At 58.4% G+C, this 20,933-nt stretch overlaps 2 protein-coding genes across 2 annotated transcripts in view; one reads left to right on the forward strand and one right to left on the reverse strand.

Moving 5' to 3' along the window:
- The window catches only part of PTPRE (protein tyrosine phosphatase receptor type E), a 119,991-nt gene extending 117,967 nt beyond the window's left edge, over positions 1-2,024 (reverse strand). Inside the window, exon 1 of the mRNA XM_079793195.1 lies at positions 1,921-2,024. The gene's annotated coding sequence lies outside the window, so the exon portion shown is untranslated. The remainder of the gene's footprint in view (positions 1-1,920) is intronic.
- Positions 2,025-10,280: 8,256 nt separating this feature from the next.
- On the forward strand, positions 10,281-20,446 carry CLRN3 (clarin 3). The gene is made up of 3 exons (XM_079794067.1): positions 10,281-10,638; positions 16,114-16,293; positions 19,576-20,446. The coding sequence occupies exons 1-3, from the start codon at positions 10,410-10,412 to the stop codon at positions 19,854-19,856; spliced, it is 690 nt and encodes a 229-aa protein (XP_079650193.1). The 5' UTR covers positions 10,281-10,409; the 3' UTR covers positions 19,857-20,446.
- The last annotated feature ends 487 nt before the right edge of the window (positions 20,447-20,933 follow it).

Raw genomic sequence — 20,933 nt, forward strand, 5'->3', positions numbered from 1 at the left:
CACAGTCGATTTGGGGCAGGTTGGATCGGGCGCATTTGATATGCCGGGAGAAATGTTGGCGTGGGGGCAGGGGGAGCTGGGCATGACAGTTGCAGAGGAGTGGTCTGGGCTAGCAATGCGGCTCTGACTTGGAAGCAGGGACTTTGGTTAGAGGGGGTGGGGTGCCTTGGCCTGCGAGGAGGGTGGTGGAAACAGCCAATGGACCAATGGAGGCATGGCGTGGAGCCCTGTTGACCAACTGAAATGCACATTTCAGCTCCCTGACTAACGGTCAACTACTGTAGCTTCCTCACACATCCACCTTCAACGTGCCCCCCATGACCACCCCCATGGACACCCCCAGGCCCCCTGCAGCCCCTCTCAGGGGTTGATGGGCGTACACAGGGATCCCTGGAGGGAAGGGCTTGCTCGCTGGAGCGCGGAGCCGGGACCTCCCACGGCTTCCACGGAGGCACCGGCCTGGGAAACCTCTCTCGGCCAGCGGTTCCCCCACAGGAGTGAGCGTGGCCTCCGTGGGTTTGTTTTTAAACCTAAAACCACCCAGGTTCACCCAACAGCCTGGACTTCTCAGAGACCACCCGGCTCCTAGCTCACGTGGACACGTGGACACGTGGACAGTCTGGGGTTCGGAGGAGTGAGGGTGCCGGTTCACAGGCGTCACTAACACGAAGCCCTCTGGCCTGGAGGCCGCGCTCAGAGGCGGTGCCTCACCTGGGGGAGCTGGGGACCCCTGCAGGCCCCGCTCCTCCCGGGCCTGCCTGTCCCTGCAGGGCCGTCTGCTCCCTGAAAGCTTAGGGCCTGTGCGCAGGGAGCCCCGAGCCCACCCCGGTTCTCCCACGAGCTCTGCCCGAGCCCGCCTGGGCCACAGGGCGCTGGTTTTGACAGGCACTTCGCCCAACACACACACACACACACACACACACACGTCTTTGTTTTGCAGAGGAAGAAGCTCACCCACCTTCAGGACACACACCTCCAGGCACCTGGGGTCAAGGGGCACCTGAGGTCAAGGGCAGACTGGACATGGACACAGGGACTCTAAAGCCCGGGACCACCTTGGCTGGTTTTCAACCATCTTCCCTCCAAAGTGTAAGCACAGAGCGGCGCTCTCCTTTCCCGGCGCCGGGACGGGGCTCTGATGGCGAGAGGACCTGACCCGGGGAGTCAGCCCCACCGCGGGGTGTACATGCCCAGCCTTTCCAGAGAGGCTGGCGGTGCCAGGAGGGAATTGGGTCAGCCCCGGGGTCACGCCGCGCTCGGCTCTGCCTCTCCACCCTGCGGGCTGCCCTCGGGCTTCCCCAGACGGCCCCCAGAGCCCGCAGGCTGGGCACCGCGCTGACTCTCAGCCACAGGTCACCCACCGACCCTGCAGGTCCCGGCGGCCCGCCCCTCCCGGGCCCCCAGCTGCACCCCACTCGGCTCCCCTCGCCGGGAAGGCGCGGGGCGCGGGGCCACCGGGCAGCATCCACAGCAGCCCCCTCCCCTCCCGAGTTGGCGCAACTCCGAGCCACTTTCCCAAAAGGCTCCCGTCTCCTCCCGCGAGCGCGGAGCCCCCAACACACGCGCGGGCACCCCCTCCCGGTCTCGCCCGCCTCCACGCGCGTCCCTGTCGCCAGCCCCCGGCGCCGCTGCACCGGCAGACACACGCCGGCCCGTGCGCCGAGCGCGAACGCGAGCGCGGCCGATGCCAAGTTGGGCTGGGGGTCCGGGGGCCGAGGCCCGGGGTCGCGCGGTCCCCAGCTGCTGGCACCCGGCGCGCCGCGGGCGGGCAGGGACCGGGCTCCGGACCCGGCACCCGGCACCCGGCGCGGCCCCTCCCTCCCGCGGCGGCGGCCGAGGCGCGTCCCCGGCCTGCTCCGGCCGCCCCGGGCGCACGGCCACCGAAGGGCGCCCCGCCCGCCCGCCCCCGCGCGCGCTCACCTCGGGAGGGCCGGGCCGGTGGTGCGGATCCCGGCGCCGCGGCGACTCCGCATCTCCAGGCGCTCGCCCGCCGCCCCTCGGGCGCCCCTCTGGCCCCGCCGGGCGCGAAGGAGGGTCGCGAGGACGCGCGGAGGCCGAGGCTGCGGGGCGCTCCCCGCGCCGCCTCCTGCCGCCTCCCGCCGCCCGCGCCCGCGCGCCCGCCGCCCGCAGCCGAGCAGGAAATTTGTCCGGCCGGTCCCGCCGCCTCCTCAGCTGCGGCTCGGGCTCGGCTCGGGCTCGGGCTCGGCGGCGGGGGCGGGGGCCGGCGCTGCGAGGAGCGGGGGCGACGCCTGGTGTCCGGCGCAGGGAGCGCACCCCGGGCGCCCGCCCCACCTGGGCCCCGGCCCCGCCCCGCAGGGATGGCGTGAGCCCCAAGCGCCCAGTCTCCCCGGGGGTCCTTTACCAACGCTCATGCGCCCTCAAAGAGACCCGGGCCCGGCCCCCACTGGCCCGACCCACGCGCGCAAGGAGGGTGCCAAGATGAGCCAGGCGCTCTCACAAGTGGGCCAGGCCCTTCCCACCCAGCCGGGCCTGGGCACCAGGAAGTGGCTTGGCCGGAGGTCATGCCTTCAGCACAGGGCACCCCAACCACTGCTGCTTCAGGGAAACGCCGCTCCCCGCTGCTACTCTCTCAGGTGTGGGCACTCGCCTGGTGTTGGCGAGTTACCCCAGGGCTGTGAGCTCCCAGCCCCTGCTCCCCTCCATCACAGCCCCCAGGCGCTCGGTAGGAGCTGAGGGATGAGAGGAGGGCCCAGCGCACAGCCCAGGCAGCCTGTCTCCCCGGAGCCAGCAGGGCAGGCGTCCCCACGGATGGCCCAGGGTGGGGGCCCGGGTAGCCCAGTGAGGTCACCAGCTCTGGATCTCGGTGAGCGGCCGGCCGCAGAGCCAGGCCTCTGTGCGGGGAGGCCATCGGTGCAGAGCTCTGATGAGCACAGTGTGCTTGTTCGCCCCGCAGGTGCGGAGGCAGAGCCTGGGCCACTGGCGGGAGAGACACGTCGCTTTTGTCAGACATCTGCTCTGGGAAGGCGACAGCCCTGGTGACATGATGCGGGGCAGATGGTCCTTCCCTCTAGTAACGTCCTCTCTGTGGGACCCCGCCGGTTCTTCCAGGAACTGAGCAATACCCCGCCACCTTTTCCAGTCTAAAGAGATTCATCCTGGTCCCACAAAGCAGGGGCGTGTGGACCCCTGTGGAGGCCTTGATCCTCCTTAGCCACCTGCCCTCCGCCTCTCTCAGGCTCAAGGCCCCTGCCACATTCGGTCCTTTTCCCTCTTCTCCTCCTGGGCCTGGGGGGCCTCCCCCGGCCTCTTGCCATCCTGGTCCTTTAGGACCTGGCACTCAGCCCTTGTCCCACCCACAGCTTCCTCTTCAGCCCCTTGCACACCGAGAACCCCACCCAGCCTCGCTCTGCCACACCCCCTCCCACTCACTCTCCACCACGCCCCAGGCCCCTGCCCCGGGAGCGCGGCTGGGGGCAGTTTCCTGTGACCGTGAATAGTCACCGGACCGTGAATGTGTCTTGTTTTTCTCGGCACTCGAGGCCTGGCCATTTGGATTTCCTCAAGGGGACCCCGACGATGTTCATCACCCTGAGGGGCTCAATAGACGTCAATGAAAATCACGACGCTCAGACCAGGCATGCTGTCTAGGAGGCTCAGCAAAACGGCAAAATTGGTTTGTAAGAAAGCCAACCAGAGTTGCTTTTACACCGTGTACAGGCACACGGACATCAAATTCCTGCAGGAGATAAAATCAGAGGGCTGATGATGGATGGGCTGTAGGGCGTGGCAAGCAGGGGAAAAGGGACTTCAGGACAGGCCCCCACAAAGAGGAAACTCAGGATGGCTATTCTGGCCTCAGGATGGACCAGAATGAATGCATCTACTGGACCCAGAACGTTCTGCTTTCACCTCACTCGATTGTTCTTCCCCTCCCCCCATTTCCAAGTCATGCCAGGTAGGAATACTCAGTAATCCATGGAACCAAGGGGAAGGGCCCTTTGCAAAGCTTCCAGCATGTCCCAGGAAAACAGAGCTGCTTGCCTCTCCCCCCTCGTCCTCACCACCTAACTCTTAGTTTCCCTTCTGGGAATACTTTTCATTGTGGATAATGTGCACGCGTTCCCGGAAAGCCCCTCCCTCCCGCCAGCGGCAGCCACTCTGGGGGTCTCTCATGCCTGACCTATTTCACCTTAGGAATGGACCCAGACAGTGTGAGCTCTTTCATTTCTCCTTTCTTTCCCACGACAGCGTCTTCCTGAGATTCATGTTTTGCTACCTACATGGAGAGCTCAGGCGATGTGTCTTTCTTCTCTAGTTGTTTTTAAGGGGTTTCTCCGTCTCGTGGCTTTTTTACGTGCATGGGATTAAAACGTGGATTTGTGAGGTTGTCTTTGTGTCTGTCATACTTGGGATTAGTTGTGCTTTTTGCTTTATAAGTTTATACTTTTCATCCAATTTGGAAAAATTTTCAGACACGATTTCTTCACAAATGTTTTCCACCTTTCTCCACTGTCTGGGCCTCCAATCATATGTTCACAATATCACCGGCCATGGACCTGCAGGCCAGTGAAGTTTTTTATTTTTTATTATTATTCTTTAATCCTTCCCCGAGGATATTTTTTTCATTCATTTTTAGAGAGAGTGGGAGAGTGGAAGGGAGGGAGAGAAAGAGAGACATCGATGTAAGAGAGACACATCGACTGATTGCCTCCCACACACATCCTGACCTGGGCCGGGGATTGAACCTGCAACCCAGCTATGTGCCCTTGACTGGGAATCGAACCTACGACCCTTCAGTCTGCAGGCCGACACACTAACCACTGCGCCCACCGGCCAGGGTGGCAACTGAAGCTTTTTAAACGTGTAAGCCTTTTTTCCCTTTCCTGCTTCAGTTTTGGTCTTTGTTATTGCTATCCCTTTCCATGTACTGATCATCCCTTTTGCTAAGTTCACCTGGTGGAAATTCCCATCACAGAGAAGGAATTGTAACCGGGTGGGGATGCATGGCAACCGGGCTTCTTGCCGCGACCGCCTCCCAGGATGGACACCTACCAGATCATTCCGCTGGACACCTGAAACTGACCATCTCTGGTCTCCGGTGCCTTAAGTGTTGAAAACCACGCGTCGCTCAGAAAGGCGGACACTCGGCAGAAGTATACCCGCCCCCCCTTTGCCTCCTTCAGAAGCTGCAAGACCTTGGAGAGACTGCGGGCAGAAGGAACTGACTGCGTGTCTTTCATTCTCACCAGGAGACGATGCCGGTAACCCCGAACACTGTCGCGTGTGGAACGACTTGCCCTTCACCCCGCTTTGCCTCCTGCCTAGTTCCGCTTTGCTCTGGGAATTGGGGGGACGGGGTAACAGGATGTGATTGCACGGCGAGATCCTGAGGAAACTTGGTAAACAGGATATAGGCAGCTATTTTTTTTTTTATCAGTGATTAGAACAAGATAAAATGTCGTTTTTAAAGGTTTGATTTCCTAAAGCAATGGGGCGTTCAGAAAGGATTTGTGTATTAAAAATTGCCTCTTTCCTGGAAAACGTTGTCCTTCTTGAGGTAGTTTTCCATGAAAGTGATCCCAATGTATAGGTAAACCGCACCCATGTTATGGCAGGAGCGTACGTATACATGAGTTAATTAAAAAGAGTAAAATCAACTCTAGTGTATCTCCAGAGTCTCTGAGTTATGAGATAAATATTTGTGGTTTTTAAGAACAACCCTCTGATGTTTCATAGCCCACAAGATAAACAGGAGGAGAAGTCAGCAGCCGCCAAACTGTGGTCAAAAGAAAAAGGGAGACAGCTTGTCCCGTGCACTTCGGCGACACAGGGGACCTTTCCTCTCTTCGTATCCGCTGGACCAGCATCTTCCAAAGCAGGAGTCCACGAGCAGCAAGTGCGTGGAGCAGGCAGGAGAGGACGTAGACAGTGGGTAGCACAAGGACGGCCATTTTTCATTTCTTTTTTAAAAAATATATTTCTTTATTGATTTAGAGAGGAAGGGAGAGGGAGAGAGAGAGATAGAAACATCAATGATGAGAGAGAATCATTGATCGGCTGCCTCCTGCACGCCCCCTATTGGGGATTGAGCCCACAACCTGGGCATGTGCCCTTGGCCGGAATCGAACCTGGGACCCTTCAGTCCGCAGGCTGACGCTCTATCCACTGAGCCACACCGGCTAGGGCAGGACGGCCATTTTTCATTTCATGCACAAATTACATCTTGATGATCCTGTCTTACGCAAATACTAGGTACATCATCTGAGGTTCTTATTACAACTAGGCTCATGTAGAGGGTGTCACAGCCAATTAGTTCAGAAAACGTTACGAAGGACACAGAGGTGGTAATCACATACGTAAAAATTGCAACAATGGCACCCAATGACTGGGTCTTGGGACGTCCCGAGCGGAGCCACCTCCCAGCTCTGGCGTCCCCGGCACCCGGGGGTGGGTCGTGCGGTGCCCTGCCTGTGAAGGTCCGTGCTCCCAGCTGTGTTCTCTCTGCAGTGGCCTCCTCACCCCAGGCCCTGACGTCCCTTCCCGATGTCGCCCACACCCGGCCGTGGTGTGCCCCAGCCCGTCCTTCCTGCCGTCCGCTCCCGGAGGGGTCCCTGGCCTCCGTGGACTCCTAACCAGGGGGCGAGACCGTGCCCTGTGCCAGGCCCTGGAATAGTCCCGCTCCTGGATGGAGGGGGTTCTGGGCTTGAAGCGTAATCACAGACCTGCCTCCCCAAACTAAAAAGGAATAAAAAATAAATTTCAGTCACCAGCAATCCTCCCCCCTGAAAAATGGCTCCAGATCTATGGCTGTGTTACCGTATCAGTTCCAGGCACGATGGCCATCTATGAGCACAGGAACAGACTCACGAGAAACACGACAGATGGAAAGAGAGCAAGATGAGGCGACCTTGTTTCAGGGCCTGCACCAGGAAATGGGGCTTCTGTAACCCCCAACTTATGTGAGCTGGACTTGGGTATTTGAGACTTGGGTATCTCGTCAAAGCTCTGCACATTCGTCCCTCCTGGGTGAATGATGATGATGACAAGGCATCCAGCCCCAAACTGAAGTTTGGGGAAGATCAGCCACACGGGGCCTAGGTAGGGTAAGAAAGATGTCAGGGAGTCTGAGAGCAGAGCAGCGGTCGGACAGAACCGCCCACAGGAAGCATAAGCAGGAAATGCCCAGGGAACTATGGGAACGTCGGGCAGAAGGAAAGAAAGACAGCAGTCCCTCTTGAGGAGGGGAAACACTCCGTTCAGCGAACAGAAGCCGTTTCCTCTGGGTGTATGATGCTATGTAAGGACTGGGAAGTATCAGTGAGGGCAGAGATAGAGCGACCACAGCAATGAGAGAGAGAATGGTGGGTAGAGAAGTTAACGATCACCCAACACAAGGATAACTGGTGTGCCCGAAGGTAAGATGTCAACAAATGGAGCTCACAACTCAGTGGTATGATAGAGAAAACATTGTTTGCAACGAGCTACCAGATGTTCAGATTGAAAAGATAACCTATGAATGAGAGAGAAAAAAAGATACAGAACAATCGATATGATTTGTATCCAGATTAAATGACTCCATTCCACAAATAAAGATTTAAAAAAGATACTTTACCAAAGAAAGTATATGAATGGCAAAAAGCACTTAAAAAGATGTTCAACATCATTAATATGGTGAAATACAAATCAAAACCTTAGGGAGATACTACCAAGCACTCATAATGCCACATTTTAAGGGACTGATCATAGCGAGTGTTGGAGAGGATTCGGAGCAACTAGACCTACCACCCATTGTCCGGGGAGATGCACCTTGGCACAGCCACTTTGGAAAACACGTTCTCAGTTTCTTCTGAATTGAAATCCATTTACCATATATCCCAGCAAGTTCTTTAAAAAATACTTTTATTGATTTCAGAGAGGAAGGGAGGGGGATAGAGAGAGAGAGAAACATCAAGGATGAGAGAGAATCACGGGTTGGCTGCCTTCTGCACACACCCTACTGGGGATTGAGGCTGCAACCTGGGTATGTGCCCTGACTGGGAATTGAACCCAGGACCCTTCTGTCCACTGGCTGATGCTCTATCCACTGAGCCACACTGGCTAGGGATGTCACAGCAATATCTCTCCTACATCTTTACCCAGGAGAAAAAAAAAGCATAAATCCACACAAAGACTTGGCCTCAGATGTTCATAACAACTCCGTTCATGGTAGTCAATAACTTGAATCTACTCAAATAGCCATCGGCTGCTGAGTGGATAACCAAAATCTGGTGTTTCCAGATGAATCTCCAAAGAAGCCAGACAGAGCAGACATGCCATTGCTGTGACGTTTGAGAAAAGCAGAGAAACAGGTTATAGACTTGTAACATCACGCAGTATTACCTATAAAACTGGCCACAATTTAAAGTCATAATGGCCAGAATTTTCCAGCACTATGAAAAAGAGAACATTCTTTAACATTGCTTGTGGGGTTATGTCTTGGGGGCCAATTTACATTTGGTATCAAAAATACAAAACTGGACCATCAGTAGATGAATGGATAAAAAAAATGGTAGATTTACACAATGGAATACTATGCAACTGTAACAAAGAAGGATCACTTACCCTTTGAGACAGCATGGCGGGACCTGAAGAGGATTATGCTATTTGAAATAAGCCAGTCAGAGAAAGACAAGAACCACATGATCTCACTTATATGTGGAATCTAATGAACAAAATAAATGGATGAACAAAACAGATCCAGAGACATTGAAGCATGCAACAGACTGACATATTTCAGAGGGAATGGGGGTAGGGGGAGGCAGAGATTAACCAAAGAACTTATATGCATATATACACTGAGTGGCCAGATTATTATGATCTCTGAACGCATAATAATCTGGCCACTCAGTATGTATATATGTGTGTGTGTGTGTGTGTGTGTGTGTGTATATATACACACACACATATATGAGGCCTGGTGCATGAATTCATGCATGGGTGGGGTCTGGCCAGCCTGGCCAGGGGGAGGGGACATGGGCAGTTGGCTGGCCTGCCTGCTGGTCGAACTCCTGGTCGTGGGGACAATTTGCATATTAGCCTTTTATTATATAGGATATAAACTGAGTGGTCAGATTATTATGTATTCAGAGATAGTAATAATCTGGCCACTCAGGGCATATTACCTATGGATATAGACAATAGTGCCGTGAAGGCCTGGGGGGGTGTGGGAGCAGGGTAGAGGGGGTCAATGGGAGAAAGGAGGGCATCTGTAATACTTTCAACAATAAAGATAAATTTTAAAAAATGTTAAATCCAAAACTGTCTGCCTGAATCAGCCCTTCTTCTCTAGGAATTTATCCCAAGGCTAGGATTAACAATCTCTATCTAAGCAAGTGTATGTGAGCAACAAAATTTAATAATAGCGAAAATGTCCAAAACAGAACATTGTCAAATGAATGATAGTGAATCCACAAAATTGAATAGTATTGAGTGATATAAAATGTTGCAAACATTTATAAAAGTGGCTTATCAATTGACTGCCCCCCTCCAAAAAAAAACACCCCAATAAAATCCAAGGGGTAAATATGGCAAGACCACATTCTTTAATCAAAATCGTCGAAAAGTAGAAATAACTAATAAAAATAGAAACAATGCTGTCACATAATTATTTTTAAAACTTACTCCCAGGCAAGGAAGAAATAAAAAAAAAAATTGTAATTTCAAGATGTTAAAAGACAATTTACAATTTGCTCCCTAGGGTTCCCTTTTGGAACAATTGTTAGGGCCAAGTTAGTAACCAGCCAAGCAATTCGTGAGTGAGTTCAGACTCAATGTGGTTGGCTGGTAGCATCAGCAAGCTTTTGGGGGCACGGATCCCCCACTTCCTCATTCTTTTTTTTTTTACAGAGAAGAAGGGAGAGGGAGAGAGAGTTAGAAACATCGATGAGAGAGAAACATCCCTCAGCTGCCTCCTGCACACTCCCTACAGGGTATGTGCCCGCAACCAAGGTACATGCCCTTGATCAGAATCAAACCTGGGACCCTTGAGTCCGCAAGCCGACGCTCTATCCACTGAGCCAAACCGGTCAGGGCTCCCACTCCCTCATTCTTTAGGAATGCTAGACCTGTCCTGTCGTGGAAGCTGAACTTCCTCCCATGGCACTTGACCAGGAGTTACAGATTAATTGTGTGACTGAGGAGCTCCTGGGAAGATCATGTTCCCCCTGTTCCTGCTGGTTGGCTGTAACCATAGCAACCTCCTACTCCAGACCAAAGTTCAGCTCCTGCAAATCTTTATGACCGTGTTCATAGTCCAATGCTCATTGGTGTAACCCTTCCTATGAAGAGTGAGCGCTTATATTTTACAACTAAGTATTATTCGACTCCATTTCTAAGTTCCCGGCTCCAAATGATAAGGCCCACAAAGATACACCTGCCTTTCTCCCTAGGACCCGTGCTCACCTGGGACAATGCCTACCACCACGAAGACATTGATGTTCTTATCGAGCTTCTTCACGAGCTTCGGGGCGTTCGTGGTCATCTGCGTTATTCTGGGGACCGCTGGGTGGGTCAGCAGCACCATCGCCGTCAGTGATAACTTCTCAAACGGCAGCATTATCATCACCTACGGACTCTTCCGCGGGCAGAGCACTCAGCAGCTGACTCATGGACTTGGGGACTCGGACAAAGATTTTGAAGGTAAATGAGAAACGAATTGGAATGGGGAGAGTGAGATTGAATTACCTGGGTAAGACGCTTGTCATCTAATACTTTAATATCTGTTCCTAGTTAATGTTTTTTTTCCTATTCTCTCAACAAATATTTACTGAACACCTGGTCCACAGGTAACGTAATGGAACACAAAGGCACCTACTGCAGAGGTCTAACTCTTCAGAAGTTGATGCTGGGTTGGGGAGGGAAGACAGACAGCCGACGAGACACCAAGTGCTGACAATTCTACCCCCTTAACATTCCTTGGCTCTTCCCACTTCCGGCCATCCTTAGCGCTGCTGGCTTCATTCAGGCCTCCACCAGCTCTTCCTGCGTTTCCTCCAACATAGTGGTCGGCAAACTGCGGCTCGCGAGCCACATGCGGCTCTTTGGCCCCTTGAGTGTGGCTCTTCCACAAAATGCCACGGCCTGGGCGAGTCTGTTTTGAAGAAGTGGCGTTAGAAGAAGTTTAAGTTTAAAAAATTTGGCTCTCAAAAGAAATTTCAATCGTTGTCCTGTTGACATTTGGCTCTGTGGACTAATGAGTTTGCCGACCACTGCTCTAACATATCTCCCCGCCTGCAGTCTTGCTGGCTTCAAATCCATTCTTCACGGTGTGCTTTCTAGCACACTAATCTCATCACTCCCTTTCCTAACCCCTGAACGATTCACTATTGTCCTCAGGATCAAGTCTACATTGTCACAGTGGCTGGGTCTGGCCTCGCCGCTCTACTGTTAGATATTTTTCATATCTGTTCACCCCACAGCCACTGTATCATTATTTCTGCTCCCTCCTTTCTGGCTGTGTCTATCCGCACCACGGTCTGAATCATGGCAGCGGAGGCGACGGATAAGCGAGCTCCTGAGTTTATCGACAAGTAAATGATTAAGGAGAACTGTGTCTCGGCAAGACGGTACCCATCCACGGCACCCCTCAGCCGGGAGGGGCATAATTTGTAACCGCGTTGGCTGTGGGGTGTCAGCTGGAGCCACAGCCTCTATCCAGAGCTTCCTGAGTGGCTGTCCAAGCAAAAGATGGAGTGGAAAACAAAACGGGGTGCATTCCTTATCCCTGTACCCCAAGTTCATTTCTTTAACCAATTCGAGCTTGCATTTTTACCTCCAAAATACCCACTGCTGTTGGCCATGATATTAAATCCCCATTAGTCCTATTAGTTCTATATTTTGTGAGAACGCCTCATTTGTTCCTTGATCTCTTAGGGACGCACGCCCTACTCCCTCTCAACGGGTGGGAAGTAAACACTCATGGAGAATGACAGGCGCGCTCCTGCTCCTGCTTGGACTGGGGGCGTGTGAACACCCACCTTTATGTTTTCTAAGTGTGAGAGCAGCACGTGCCACTTGCTTAGCACCTTGCTGGGTTTGGGTTTTGCTTCGCACAGCAGCTCAGGCGGGTCCCCTGCAGGTGCCCTGGGGGGTTGTGGCCTCCCCCCCCCCCCGCCCTCCCTCCCTCCCTCCCATTCCTGGCTGGGCGTCGTGCTCTGCCATGTAGTCCCTTCTACACGCACCACGGCAGGAGTTGGGGCCTGGGCACCCGCGCCAGCTCCCAGCTCTAGGTTGTGAGTTTATCAAGGAAACGATTGTCTTAAATCAGGGCACCATGGTGATGGTTCCAGGTGATCCGTGTGTCTCCGGGGTGTTCGCAGCCCTCGTCGCCCTGCCCCCGCGGGTTCCGCAGGCTCGCACCCTCCCCGCGCCGGCCTCGCTGCGCAGGGAGCGGGATTCGCGGCGCAGCTGCTGGGACCCAGACTTTCCAAGATGCGGTCACACTTCCGGGACGTGAGCAGCATTTTCAAAGCAGAGAGCGTGCTAGGTTCTGAGTCTCCAGGCTCCCTGAGAAAGTTAAAATAGGAAATAACACCCCGTGGAGTTGAACATTTCCCCAGCGTCATGTGGAGCCGGCGGCCCTGATCTGCAGCAAATGGCTTCCTGAGAGCCCGGCCCCCGCACACGCGGGGAGGCTCGGAGGAGGGCCAGGGCCAGGGCCAGGCCCTGCAGCCTGTGGGCGACGGAGGCTCTGCGGTGTCCAGCGGCGGGACAGGGGGTCAAGGTCAGCCCGAAGGCGGCAGGACCACGTGGGCACCCCCTGCAACGTGGGAGCTCTGAGGAGCGGGACGATGGAACTCGCCTTGCCTGGCTCTCTCCTTGGATACTTTATTCCGCTTTATTCCCGGAGAGCCACATTCCAACCTCCTGAAGTCACTGCCCGCCCCTGGGTGCTGGAGGAAGTCAGCCACGCCCCCACATGCTGGAGGAGGTAAACCACGCCCCCACATGCTGGAGGAAGTCAGCCACGCCCCCAGGTGCTGGAGGAAGTCAGCCACGCCCCCAGGTGCTGGAGGAAGTCAGCCACGCCCCCAGGTGCTGGAGGAAGTCAGCCACGCCCCCAGGTGCTGGAGGAAGTCAGCCACGCCCCCAGGTGCTGGAGGAGATAAGCCACACCCCCAGGTAATGGAAGAGATAAGCCACGCCCCCAGGTGCTGGAGGCGGTAAACCATGGCCCCAGGTGCTGGAGGAGGTAAACCACGCCCCCAGGTGCTGGAGGTGGTAAGCCACACCCCCAGGTGCTGGAGGTGGTAAGCCACACCCCCAGATGCTGGAGGAGATAAGCCACGCCCCCACCAGCTAAGGTGCAGTCTCCCTGCTGGTGATTTTAGCCCCATTAGACTCGTGCCCAGCTCCGGACGGGGTGGGAGAGGGGCTGTAAGGAGCCTGTATGTCGCGGTGTCCCGCTGCTGCACCCCGTGGGTGTGCCCTGGATGGCAGAACTCCCACGTCACAGGGACACAGGCCGCTCTCCTGCTGCTGACTGACCACGCGGGCTTCTGTCCATCGTGGGCCGCACAGGAAAAGCTGCCTGCAGGGAGGGATTGGGATTGCCTTTCTGTCGGAGACGTGTGCTGTCAGCGTGGCTGGATGCGGTCACACTGAGCATCTCCAAGGACGGTGAACACTGCAGAGCTCAGTTCTCTTTCCCTGGGATGCATCCCGCTGGGCGGTGTGGGCTGTGGATTTTGACATGAAAGAGCCCAGTGAAGTCACCATGGCTGATTTCAAAGCAGCGAAGGAACCCGGTCAGCAATAGGTCAGCCGGTGGGGAAGGTCGTGGGCGAGGCCTGTGTAAGCCGATGGCCGGAGCAGCTCTCGCTGACCCGGAGCTCCACCAGCGTCACCCGGAGGCATCACCAGATGGACAGGGACAGGCCCTCCGTGTCCACGCGGGCACCTGCCCTGGCTGCTCCGGAGCTCTGGACACGTAACTGCAGCTCAAAGCACCCCCTGAACAGCCTCGACGTGAGTGAGGAGCGTGGGCACCGGGAAGGAGTGCGCACACGCCTGGCCTCGCCGGGCTCACCGTCTGTTCTTTCTAGTGAAAGACTCGCAGGAGTGAAATCCAACCTGCCAGGAGCCGCAGGCACAGGTGTGTGGGTGATGACGGGAGGGGGTCTCCCCCCAACCTGGCAGCCTGGCTCCCCTGCCCACCTGCCTCTTCTCCACCCACCCCCCCCTGTGTGTCCTCGGGGAGCTCAAAACTGTACTCTCAGCCCACGCCGAAAATAGTCCGGGAGAGAATCTGCTGCAAAAATCAACTAATTGCAGGGAGAACACGTGAGGTCTTCTCAGTTTACAGAAGCCCCGTCACATCCATCTGCCACCTGACCACGCGGGAAGTGGGGCGAAGGGGGCAGAAAAGACAGCACCCCACCCTTCTCGTCAAGGGAACCTGGCAGAGTTCCTAGAGGCTGGGGACGCCGGCTGGAGCAGCCCACGCTCTGGGGTCTGTGGACTTGCCGCACCGCCCCCCCCCCGCCCCCGGGGTGCACTGTGGCCCACGGGTTGAGAAGCCGCCGGGTTCTGCTCCCGGCGACCAGGTGCAGGAGGAGGGGCAGAGGCAGTTCCCACCACCCACCACGCCATGCCCCTCCTGGATACCCCAGGACGTACAGGGCCAGAGGGAGAAGGGCCGGATGGCCAGTGGATCCTGAGGGTTAAGTCACTGCGCGCCCGGGAGCCCGGATGTCCAGGCCACACATGTCTGCACACGGCCCACCCCCAGCTGCAGAGCGCTGGCCTCCCTCCCGGGCTGCCAATATCCGGGCAATTAGTTCCAATCAGGAGGTGCTTCTCCTGATTTCAGAGCTTGGCCCCTCAAAGGAAGAGAGGGAGCGGGATGTATTTGCGAATTCTGCAGGCGGAGAGCAGCTGTCAGGTGCTCTGCGGGGCATTGTTTCCCTCTCGTGAACTTTCTCTGGTCCCCGGCGCAGGCCGGGAGGGGAGCGGAGCCGTCACACCTGCGAGGCAGGGCACGCGGAGGCTGACGTATAACTGTGACGTGTGGCCGTGAAAGGAAGACGAGCTGTCACGTTAACGCGGGAGTGAGTCCTCGGGCTCCGAGACGCCCCCCTTTGGAAGGGTCCCATCTCGGGTCTCACCGACAGCCAGAAGCAAAGCTCGCCCGACGGTCACGTCCTAATTTCCTCGGAAACAGTGGCGCGCTCGCCACGTGCGAGTGGCCGCCCGTCTGCAGCGTTAAGAGGGCAGAGGGCAGAGGGCAGAGCGACGCTCCAGGCGCCCGGGGCTCAGGGCACCTCCATCCCGAAGCGCCTGTTCGTAGTTCAGGGTCCAGTGGCTTCCTTCTGGTGCCGAGGGGGAGCTGGGCGAGCGTGGACCGGAGCAGCCCGAGGCCCCTCAGCGTCACTGCCCCTCTGAGCAGAGGCGTCTTGCTGCCTCCGGTTTCCCACGGTCTGGCATCCCCTCCACTAAGCTTCCAAACAGGCGTGTGCTCACGTGGAGCAGAAGTCCCCCCAGCGCTGCAGGTCCTGGGTGAGCCAGAGACGCAAGAGGCTCAGCCGAGGTCCCAGCCAGGCCCAGCCAGGCGCCCCTCCCCCCCCACCAGAGGGCAGGTGCCCCCCAGAGGGCAGGCGGCATCCCCCAGAGGGCAGGCGGCCCCTGGCACCCCACCCATCCCCACCCGGGCACCAGGTGGTGACAGGCAGGGCTACGTTTGTAGTTGAACCAATGATACCGAACATGGAGGCCGTGCAGAGTTTAATGGCCATGGCTCGGGGTTTCGGGGTGCCCCGCCCTATACGCGCCTCCATGTGGAAGCCCTCGGAGCTCCGATGAAGTTGGGAGGACGCCGAGTGGCGAGGGTCGGAGGCTGGAGCTACCGGGGAAGGTTGGCCCCCTGCAGCAGCTCACCAAGGGGCACCTGCTCTCCTGGGGGCTTTAAAGTTGGGGTGGATCCCTAACCGAAGCCCGGGGTTCCACCCTGCACCCTGAGGTTCAAGGACCGGCCTGGAGGGGAATCGTGGGGATCCCCAGGTCGCAGAGATGCGCCGACCGACCGGCTCTGACCCAGCGCCTGCCCGCAGAGCGCGCAGGAAGGTGGCCGTGGGAGAAGCCGCGTTCTGCGCCTCGTACTTACCAACTTTGTTTTAGTTTTAGCGAGACTGGACGACTCTGCCCCGAAGACCCTGCATTCGGTGGTGATCCTGTCCCTGGTCCTCAGCTTGTGCGCGGCGCTGCTGAGCGCCGGGTTCACCTTCTACAACAGCGTCAGCAACCCCTACCAGACGTTCCTGGGGCCCCTGGGGGTGTACACCTGGAGTGGGCTCAGCGGTGAGTACCACCTGGCGCGGCTCCAGGGCACCTGATCTGCTCCCAGGGGCTCCCTCGCCAGCCTCTGCTCCTCTCAGTCAGCCATGCAGATGCGGGGGGCCTGCTGGGGCGGAGGGGTGGGTGGTGGGGGGCAGGGAGGACTGGGGTTTATTTTTGCATATTTACAGCATTTATCAAGCATCCCTGGAAACAAGAGTCTATTAAATGCATTGGTGAGAGGCAAGGAGAGGGGGGAGGGGGGCGTGTTAGGTGTGAAAACGTGGTGAAACAAGCCACACAAGTCATTAACCATCCCCCAGGCTCCTGCTATGGGTTCCCTCCAAATTAGGCTCCATGTATGTACAGAAGAGCACATGTACACACATGCATGCACACTGCCCCCACATGGCAACACGCACGCATACGTGCACACGTGCATACTTAGGTATTTCTCGTCTCCATATCACATCGGTCAGCATGACTGAACTCCGTGGCCCGTCGGCGTGACTGTGCCACCGAGAGCGTCGCTCAGGAGAGCCTGGTCCAACGCCCTGCCCGTGGGCGGCGGGAGGGAGCCGGGTGTTGCTGGGCGGTTTTATTTGCTCGATGGGCAGGGTGTGGGGGCTGCTGCCCGCGTGGGGAGGGAACCCAGCTTGAGTCACAGCAGGTTTGCCTCGCACTGCGGCTTCCAGGGCTCTGTGGCCACCACCTCTGCCCGGAGGCGTGGCCCAGCGGGTGCCTCTCTGCCCAGCAGGCAGCCAGCTTTCTCCTGCTCCCTCCCTGGGAGCCAGCCCTGCTAACATGTAACCCCAGGTGGTGCGTCTGAGCGCAGGCCAGACCCTCCCAGCACAGGCAGGTGCTCCGGGGCCAGGGGCCGGGTGCCAGGTGCTCCGGGGCCAGGGGCCGGGTGCCAGTTGCTCCGGGGTCAGGGGCCGGGTGCCAGGTGCTCCGGGGCCAGGGGCCGGGTGCCAGGTGCTCCAGGGTCAGGTGTCAGGGCGCTGGGGGGTGGTGCCAGGGGTAAGTGACAGGAATCTTGGGGGCGGTGCCAGGGGCAGGTGTCAGGGCGCTGGGGGGTGGTGCCAGGGGCAGGTGTCAGGGCGCTGGTGCCCGGGGCAGGTGTCAGGAAGCTGGGGGGCGGTGCCCTGGCCCTCCCTTTCTTGCTGCGCTTTCTCTGCCTGGTGGGGGAAACCACCCCCGAGGTCAGTGGGCATCCACTGGGCCCGCAGGCCCCGCACAGGCAGTGTTCCTGCTGCCCACGCTCACAGTGGGCTCACGTAGCCTCGCCAAGGCCAGGGTTCCCAGGCTATTTCTGTGATTACCTTTGACCTCGGTTCACCAAGGTTCTCACCGGCTGGGTGAGAACAGATGGTCCGAACTCCTGCTCATGTCATTGCGGAGTCCAGGGCAGCAGGGCCCTCGGGCTCAGCTGGACCAGGGCACGGCCCAGGCCACCAAACTCTGCTTCCCTCCCGTGTGGCGCCCCAGCTGTGCCAGCCCAGCCTCCCCTCTCTCACTCAGCTGGTCCTCCTGAAGGCACCATGGCTGCCAGTCATGCTTGGCTCATCACCCATGGAAACCACCCCAGGAGAAAGCCTCCTTTCCCCAAATCCGACTCCCACCGGGGTCGCCCTCCCCTGGAGCCCCCTCCTCGTCTGCAGGGCTGAGTGCACGGAGCTGCCCATCCCTGGCCGCGGGCCCCTGTGCACCCAGGAGCTGGACTGGGTGGGCTCGGAGTGGCCAGTCGGGGGGTGGAGGCAGGGAGAGGCCCGAGGGCGTCCCACAGGCTCAGGGCTCAGAGCCCAACCCTCTCTCAGCGAGAGGGAGCCCTCGTCCCAGGGGCTGGCTGCTCCCTCCTCGGCTGAGGCTAAGCTGACTTTGCCCGAAGGAGAGGCCCGATGTGCGATGTGCGTTTGCGAGGAAAACAAGGAGGAAGGCCCTGCGGACCCCCTTCCCCACCTACTTCTCCCAACAAAGAAGCGTTTGACCGCATTCCCAGCATTCCTCTCCTGCTCGGGGCCAGCTCTCACACAGGCTGCCGGGTGGGCGCGAAACAATGGGAGACATTGATGTGTCCGGAGGAGGTTGTTCAGAGCAGCTGAGGCCAGGACCACCTCTGCTCCATCCGCCTCCTCTGAGCTCCCGCAGCCCCAGATCCCAGGACTCGGAGAAGCCGGACTTTCTCCCGAGGGAGCCCCGGGGACCCCAAGTTCCTTCGCGTGGGCTTCCAGGGTGGGGAGCTCGGTGGCCTCTCAGGTTACCCGCCTCCGCCCCGGGAGGGGTGCACACAGGATGCCTCCCACGTTGTGCCAGGCAGCGGTCACCTGCCCGCAGGGACCCGGGAGGGGCTGGGTCTGCACACACGGGAGGGAGGAGAGGGGGTTTCTCCCCCGTTTTTAAAGAACTGAGAGGACTCTGCTTCCGGACAAATGAGCAGAATCACCCCCACCCCACCGGCGCCTGTGCCCTCTGACCCCACCTGCCCTTTGCACCACGCGGGGCCTGTGCCCTCTGACCCCAGCCTGCCCTTTGCACCATGCGGGGCCTGTGCCCTCTGACCCCAGCCTGCCCTTTGCACCATGCGGGGCCTGTGCCCTCTGACCCCAGCCTGCCCTTTGCACCACGCGGGGCCTGTGCCCTCTGACCCCAGCCTGCCCTTTGCACCACGCGGGGTCTGTGCCCTCTGACCCCAGCCTGCCCTTTGCACCAGGCAGGGCCTGTGCCCTTTGACCCCAGCCTGCCCTTTGTACCACGCGGGGCCTGTGCCCTCTGACCCCAGCCTGCCCTTTGCACCACGCGGGCACCATCATACAGGCTGAGAGAACGTGGGAGCCGGAGAGAACCGGCTGCTCCAACACATTTGTTCCTCCACCGGGGACCCCGAGAGCCGCAGTGAGCACTGCGGCAGGTCCCAGGCAGGTCGCAGGCAGGTCGCAGGCAGGTCGCAGGGCGCGACGGGACAGGGCAGGAGGACAGGAGCCAGCACCCAGAGCCTTCTGTCCCAGGACGCGGGAGGCACAGGCAGTGGCAGGCTCTGCTCCCGAGGGCGACCCCTCCCGCGTCCACGCCGAGCCCTGGGCACCCGCGTCAGGAACAGGGCTCACCCCTCGGCCCCTCGCTGCCCCGCACACACTGGGAGTCTCTGCCTAGAATCCAGCTGCGACGGGAGGTCTTTGCCGTTCTCCTTCGTGCCTTGTCGGGTGTAACCGCCGGCGTGGTCAGCACATGCCCGCGGAGCACACGTCCCCGAAGGGAACCTGCCGTGAGCGGTGTGGCCGCATCCTTCACGGCCCTCCTCCCCTCCAGGGTCCTTCGCCTTCCTGGCCTTGGTGCTGTTTGTGGGGAACGTGCAAGCCAATCGCCTGTCGGAAGTGCTGGCCCAGTCGCTCTACCCACGCTACCCACCGGCCACGCAGCGCGGGACGGCGCACAGCTACGGCAGCTCCTTCTGGCTGCTGCTGCTCGTCCTCCTCCTCAGCATCGTCACCGCCGTCATCATCGGCTTCTTCCAGAGGGCGCGGCGCCGGCGCCGGCAGGAGCAGCGGAAGCCGGTGGAGCAGGCGCCCCGGGACGGCATCCTCTTCTGAGCGCGGCCTCGGACGGCCACCAGGTCCGGGCTGCGGGCCGGCTCCCCCAGCAGCGGCCATGAGCCGGTCTGGACAACCGCCCGGCCACCTGCAGCCCTGGCGGACACTGCGCGGCTCTCGTCTCTCACGACGCCGCGTTCCTCACACGCGATGTCCCCCTTTCCACGAGGGTGGGGCGATGGAAGGGGAAGCTCTCCGGTAGGCGTGGTGGTCAGAGCGGCGGGATGATGGCGAGGCGGTGGGCTGTCCCGCCCGTCTCGCTGTTGGCGGTAATAAAGGTTTGTGTTCCCCTTTCCTCTGAGGGGCTCAGAGCGCGTCAGCACCTGCCATCGCATTCTGTCGGGAGCGGCCAGGTGCTTTAATTCCACTCATGAGGGAAGACCTCCACGCACAGAGGGACGCGGACTCGCCTTTCCAGACCCCACGTTGGAGGCAGAAGGAGATCCAGGGGCGAAGGACCCGGCCCCTGGCCCCTGGGTCCTGCCATGACAGACCCAGCGGGAGGCAGAGAGCTGATACCCGTGTTGGGGGTTCCAAGGTGGGGAAAAGATTAGAAAGATAGAGGAATGAGAGAATCTTTACGCTGCAGCCTAAAGGAGGCTCAATATAAATATCTATACCAATAAAAGGGTAATATGCTAATTAGACCAGCCGTCTTCCAGATATCCTTCCGGACGTCCTTTCAAACAAAGCCACGGTGGCGGGGGCCGAGGCAGAGGTGGTTAGGGGTGATCAGGCTGACAGGGGAGAGCAGTTAGGGGTAATCAGGTCAGCAGGGGAGAGCAGTTAGGGGCGATCAGGCAGGCAGGCAGAGTGGTTAGGGACGATCAGGCAGGCAGGTGAGCAGTTAGGAGCCAGTGGTCCCGGATTGTGAGAGGGCAGTTGGACATCCTGCGGGATCGGGCCTAAACCGGCAGTCGGACATCCCCTGAGGGGTCCCAGATTGGAGAGGGTGCAGGCTGGGCTGAGGGACCCCCCCCCCAAACACGAATTTCATGCACCAGGCCTCTAGTATATATATATTTAAGTATATTTTTATTAATTGAAGAAAGGAAGGAAGAGGGAGAGATAGGAACA

This window comes from Cnephaeus nilssonii (genome assembly GCF_951640355.1).
Source record: "Cnephaeus nilssonii genome assembly, chromosome: 16".
Classification (NCBI taxonomy): Eukaryota; Metazoa; Chordata; class Mammalia; order Chiroptera; family Vespertilionidae; genus Cnephaeus; species Cnephaeus nilssonii.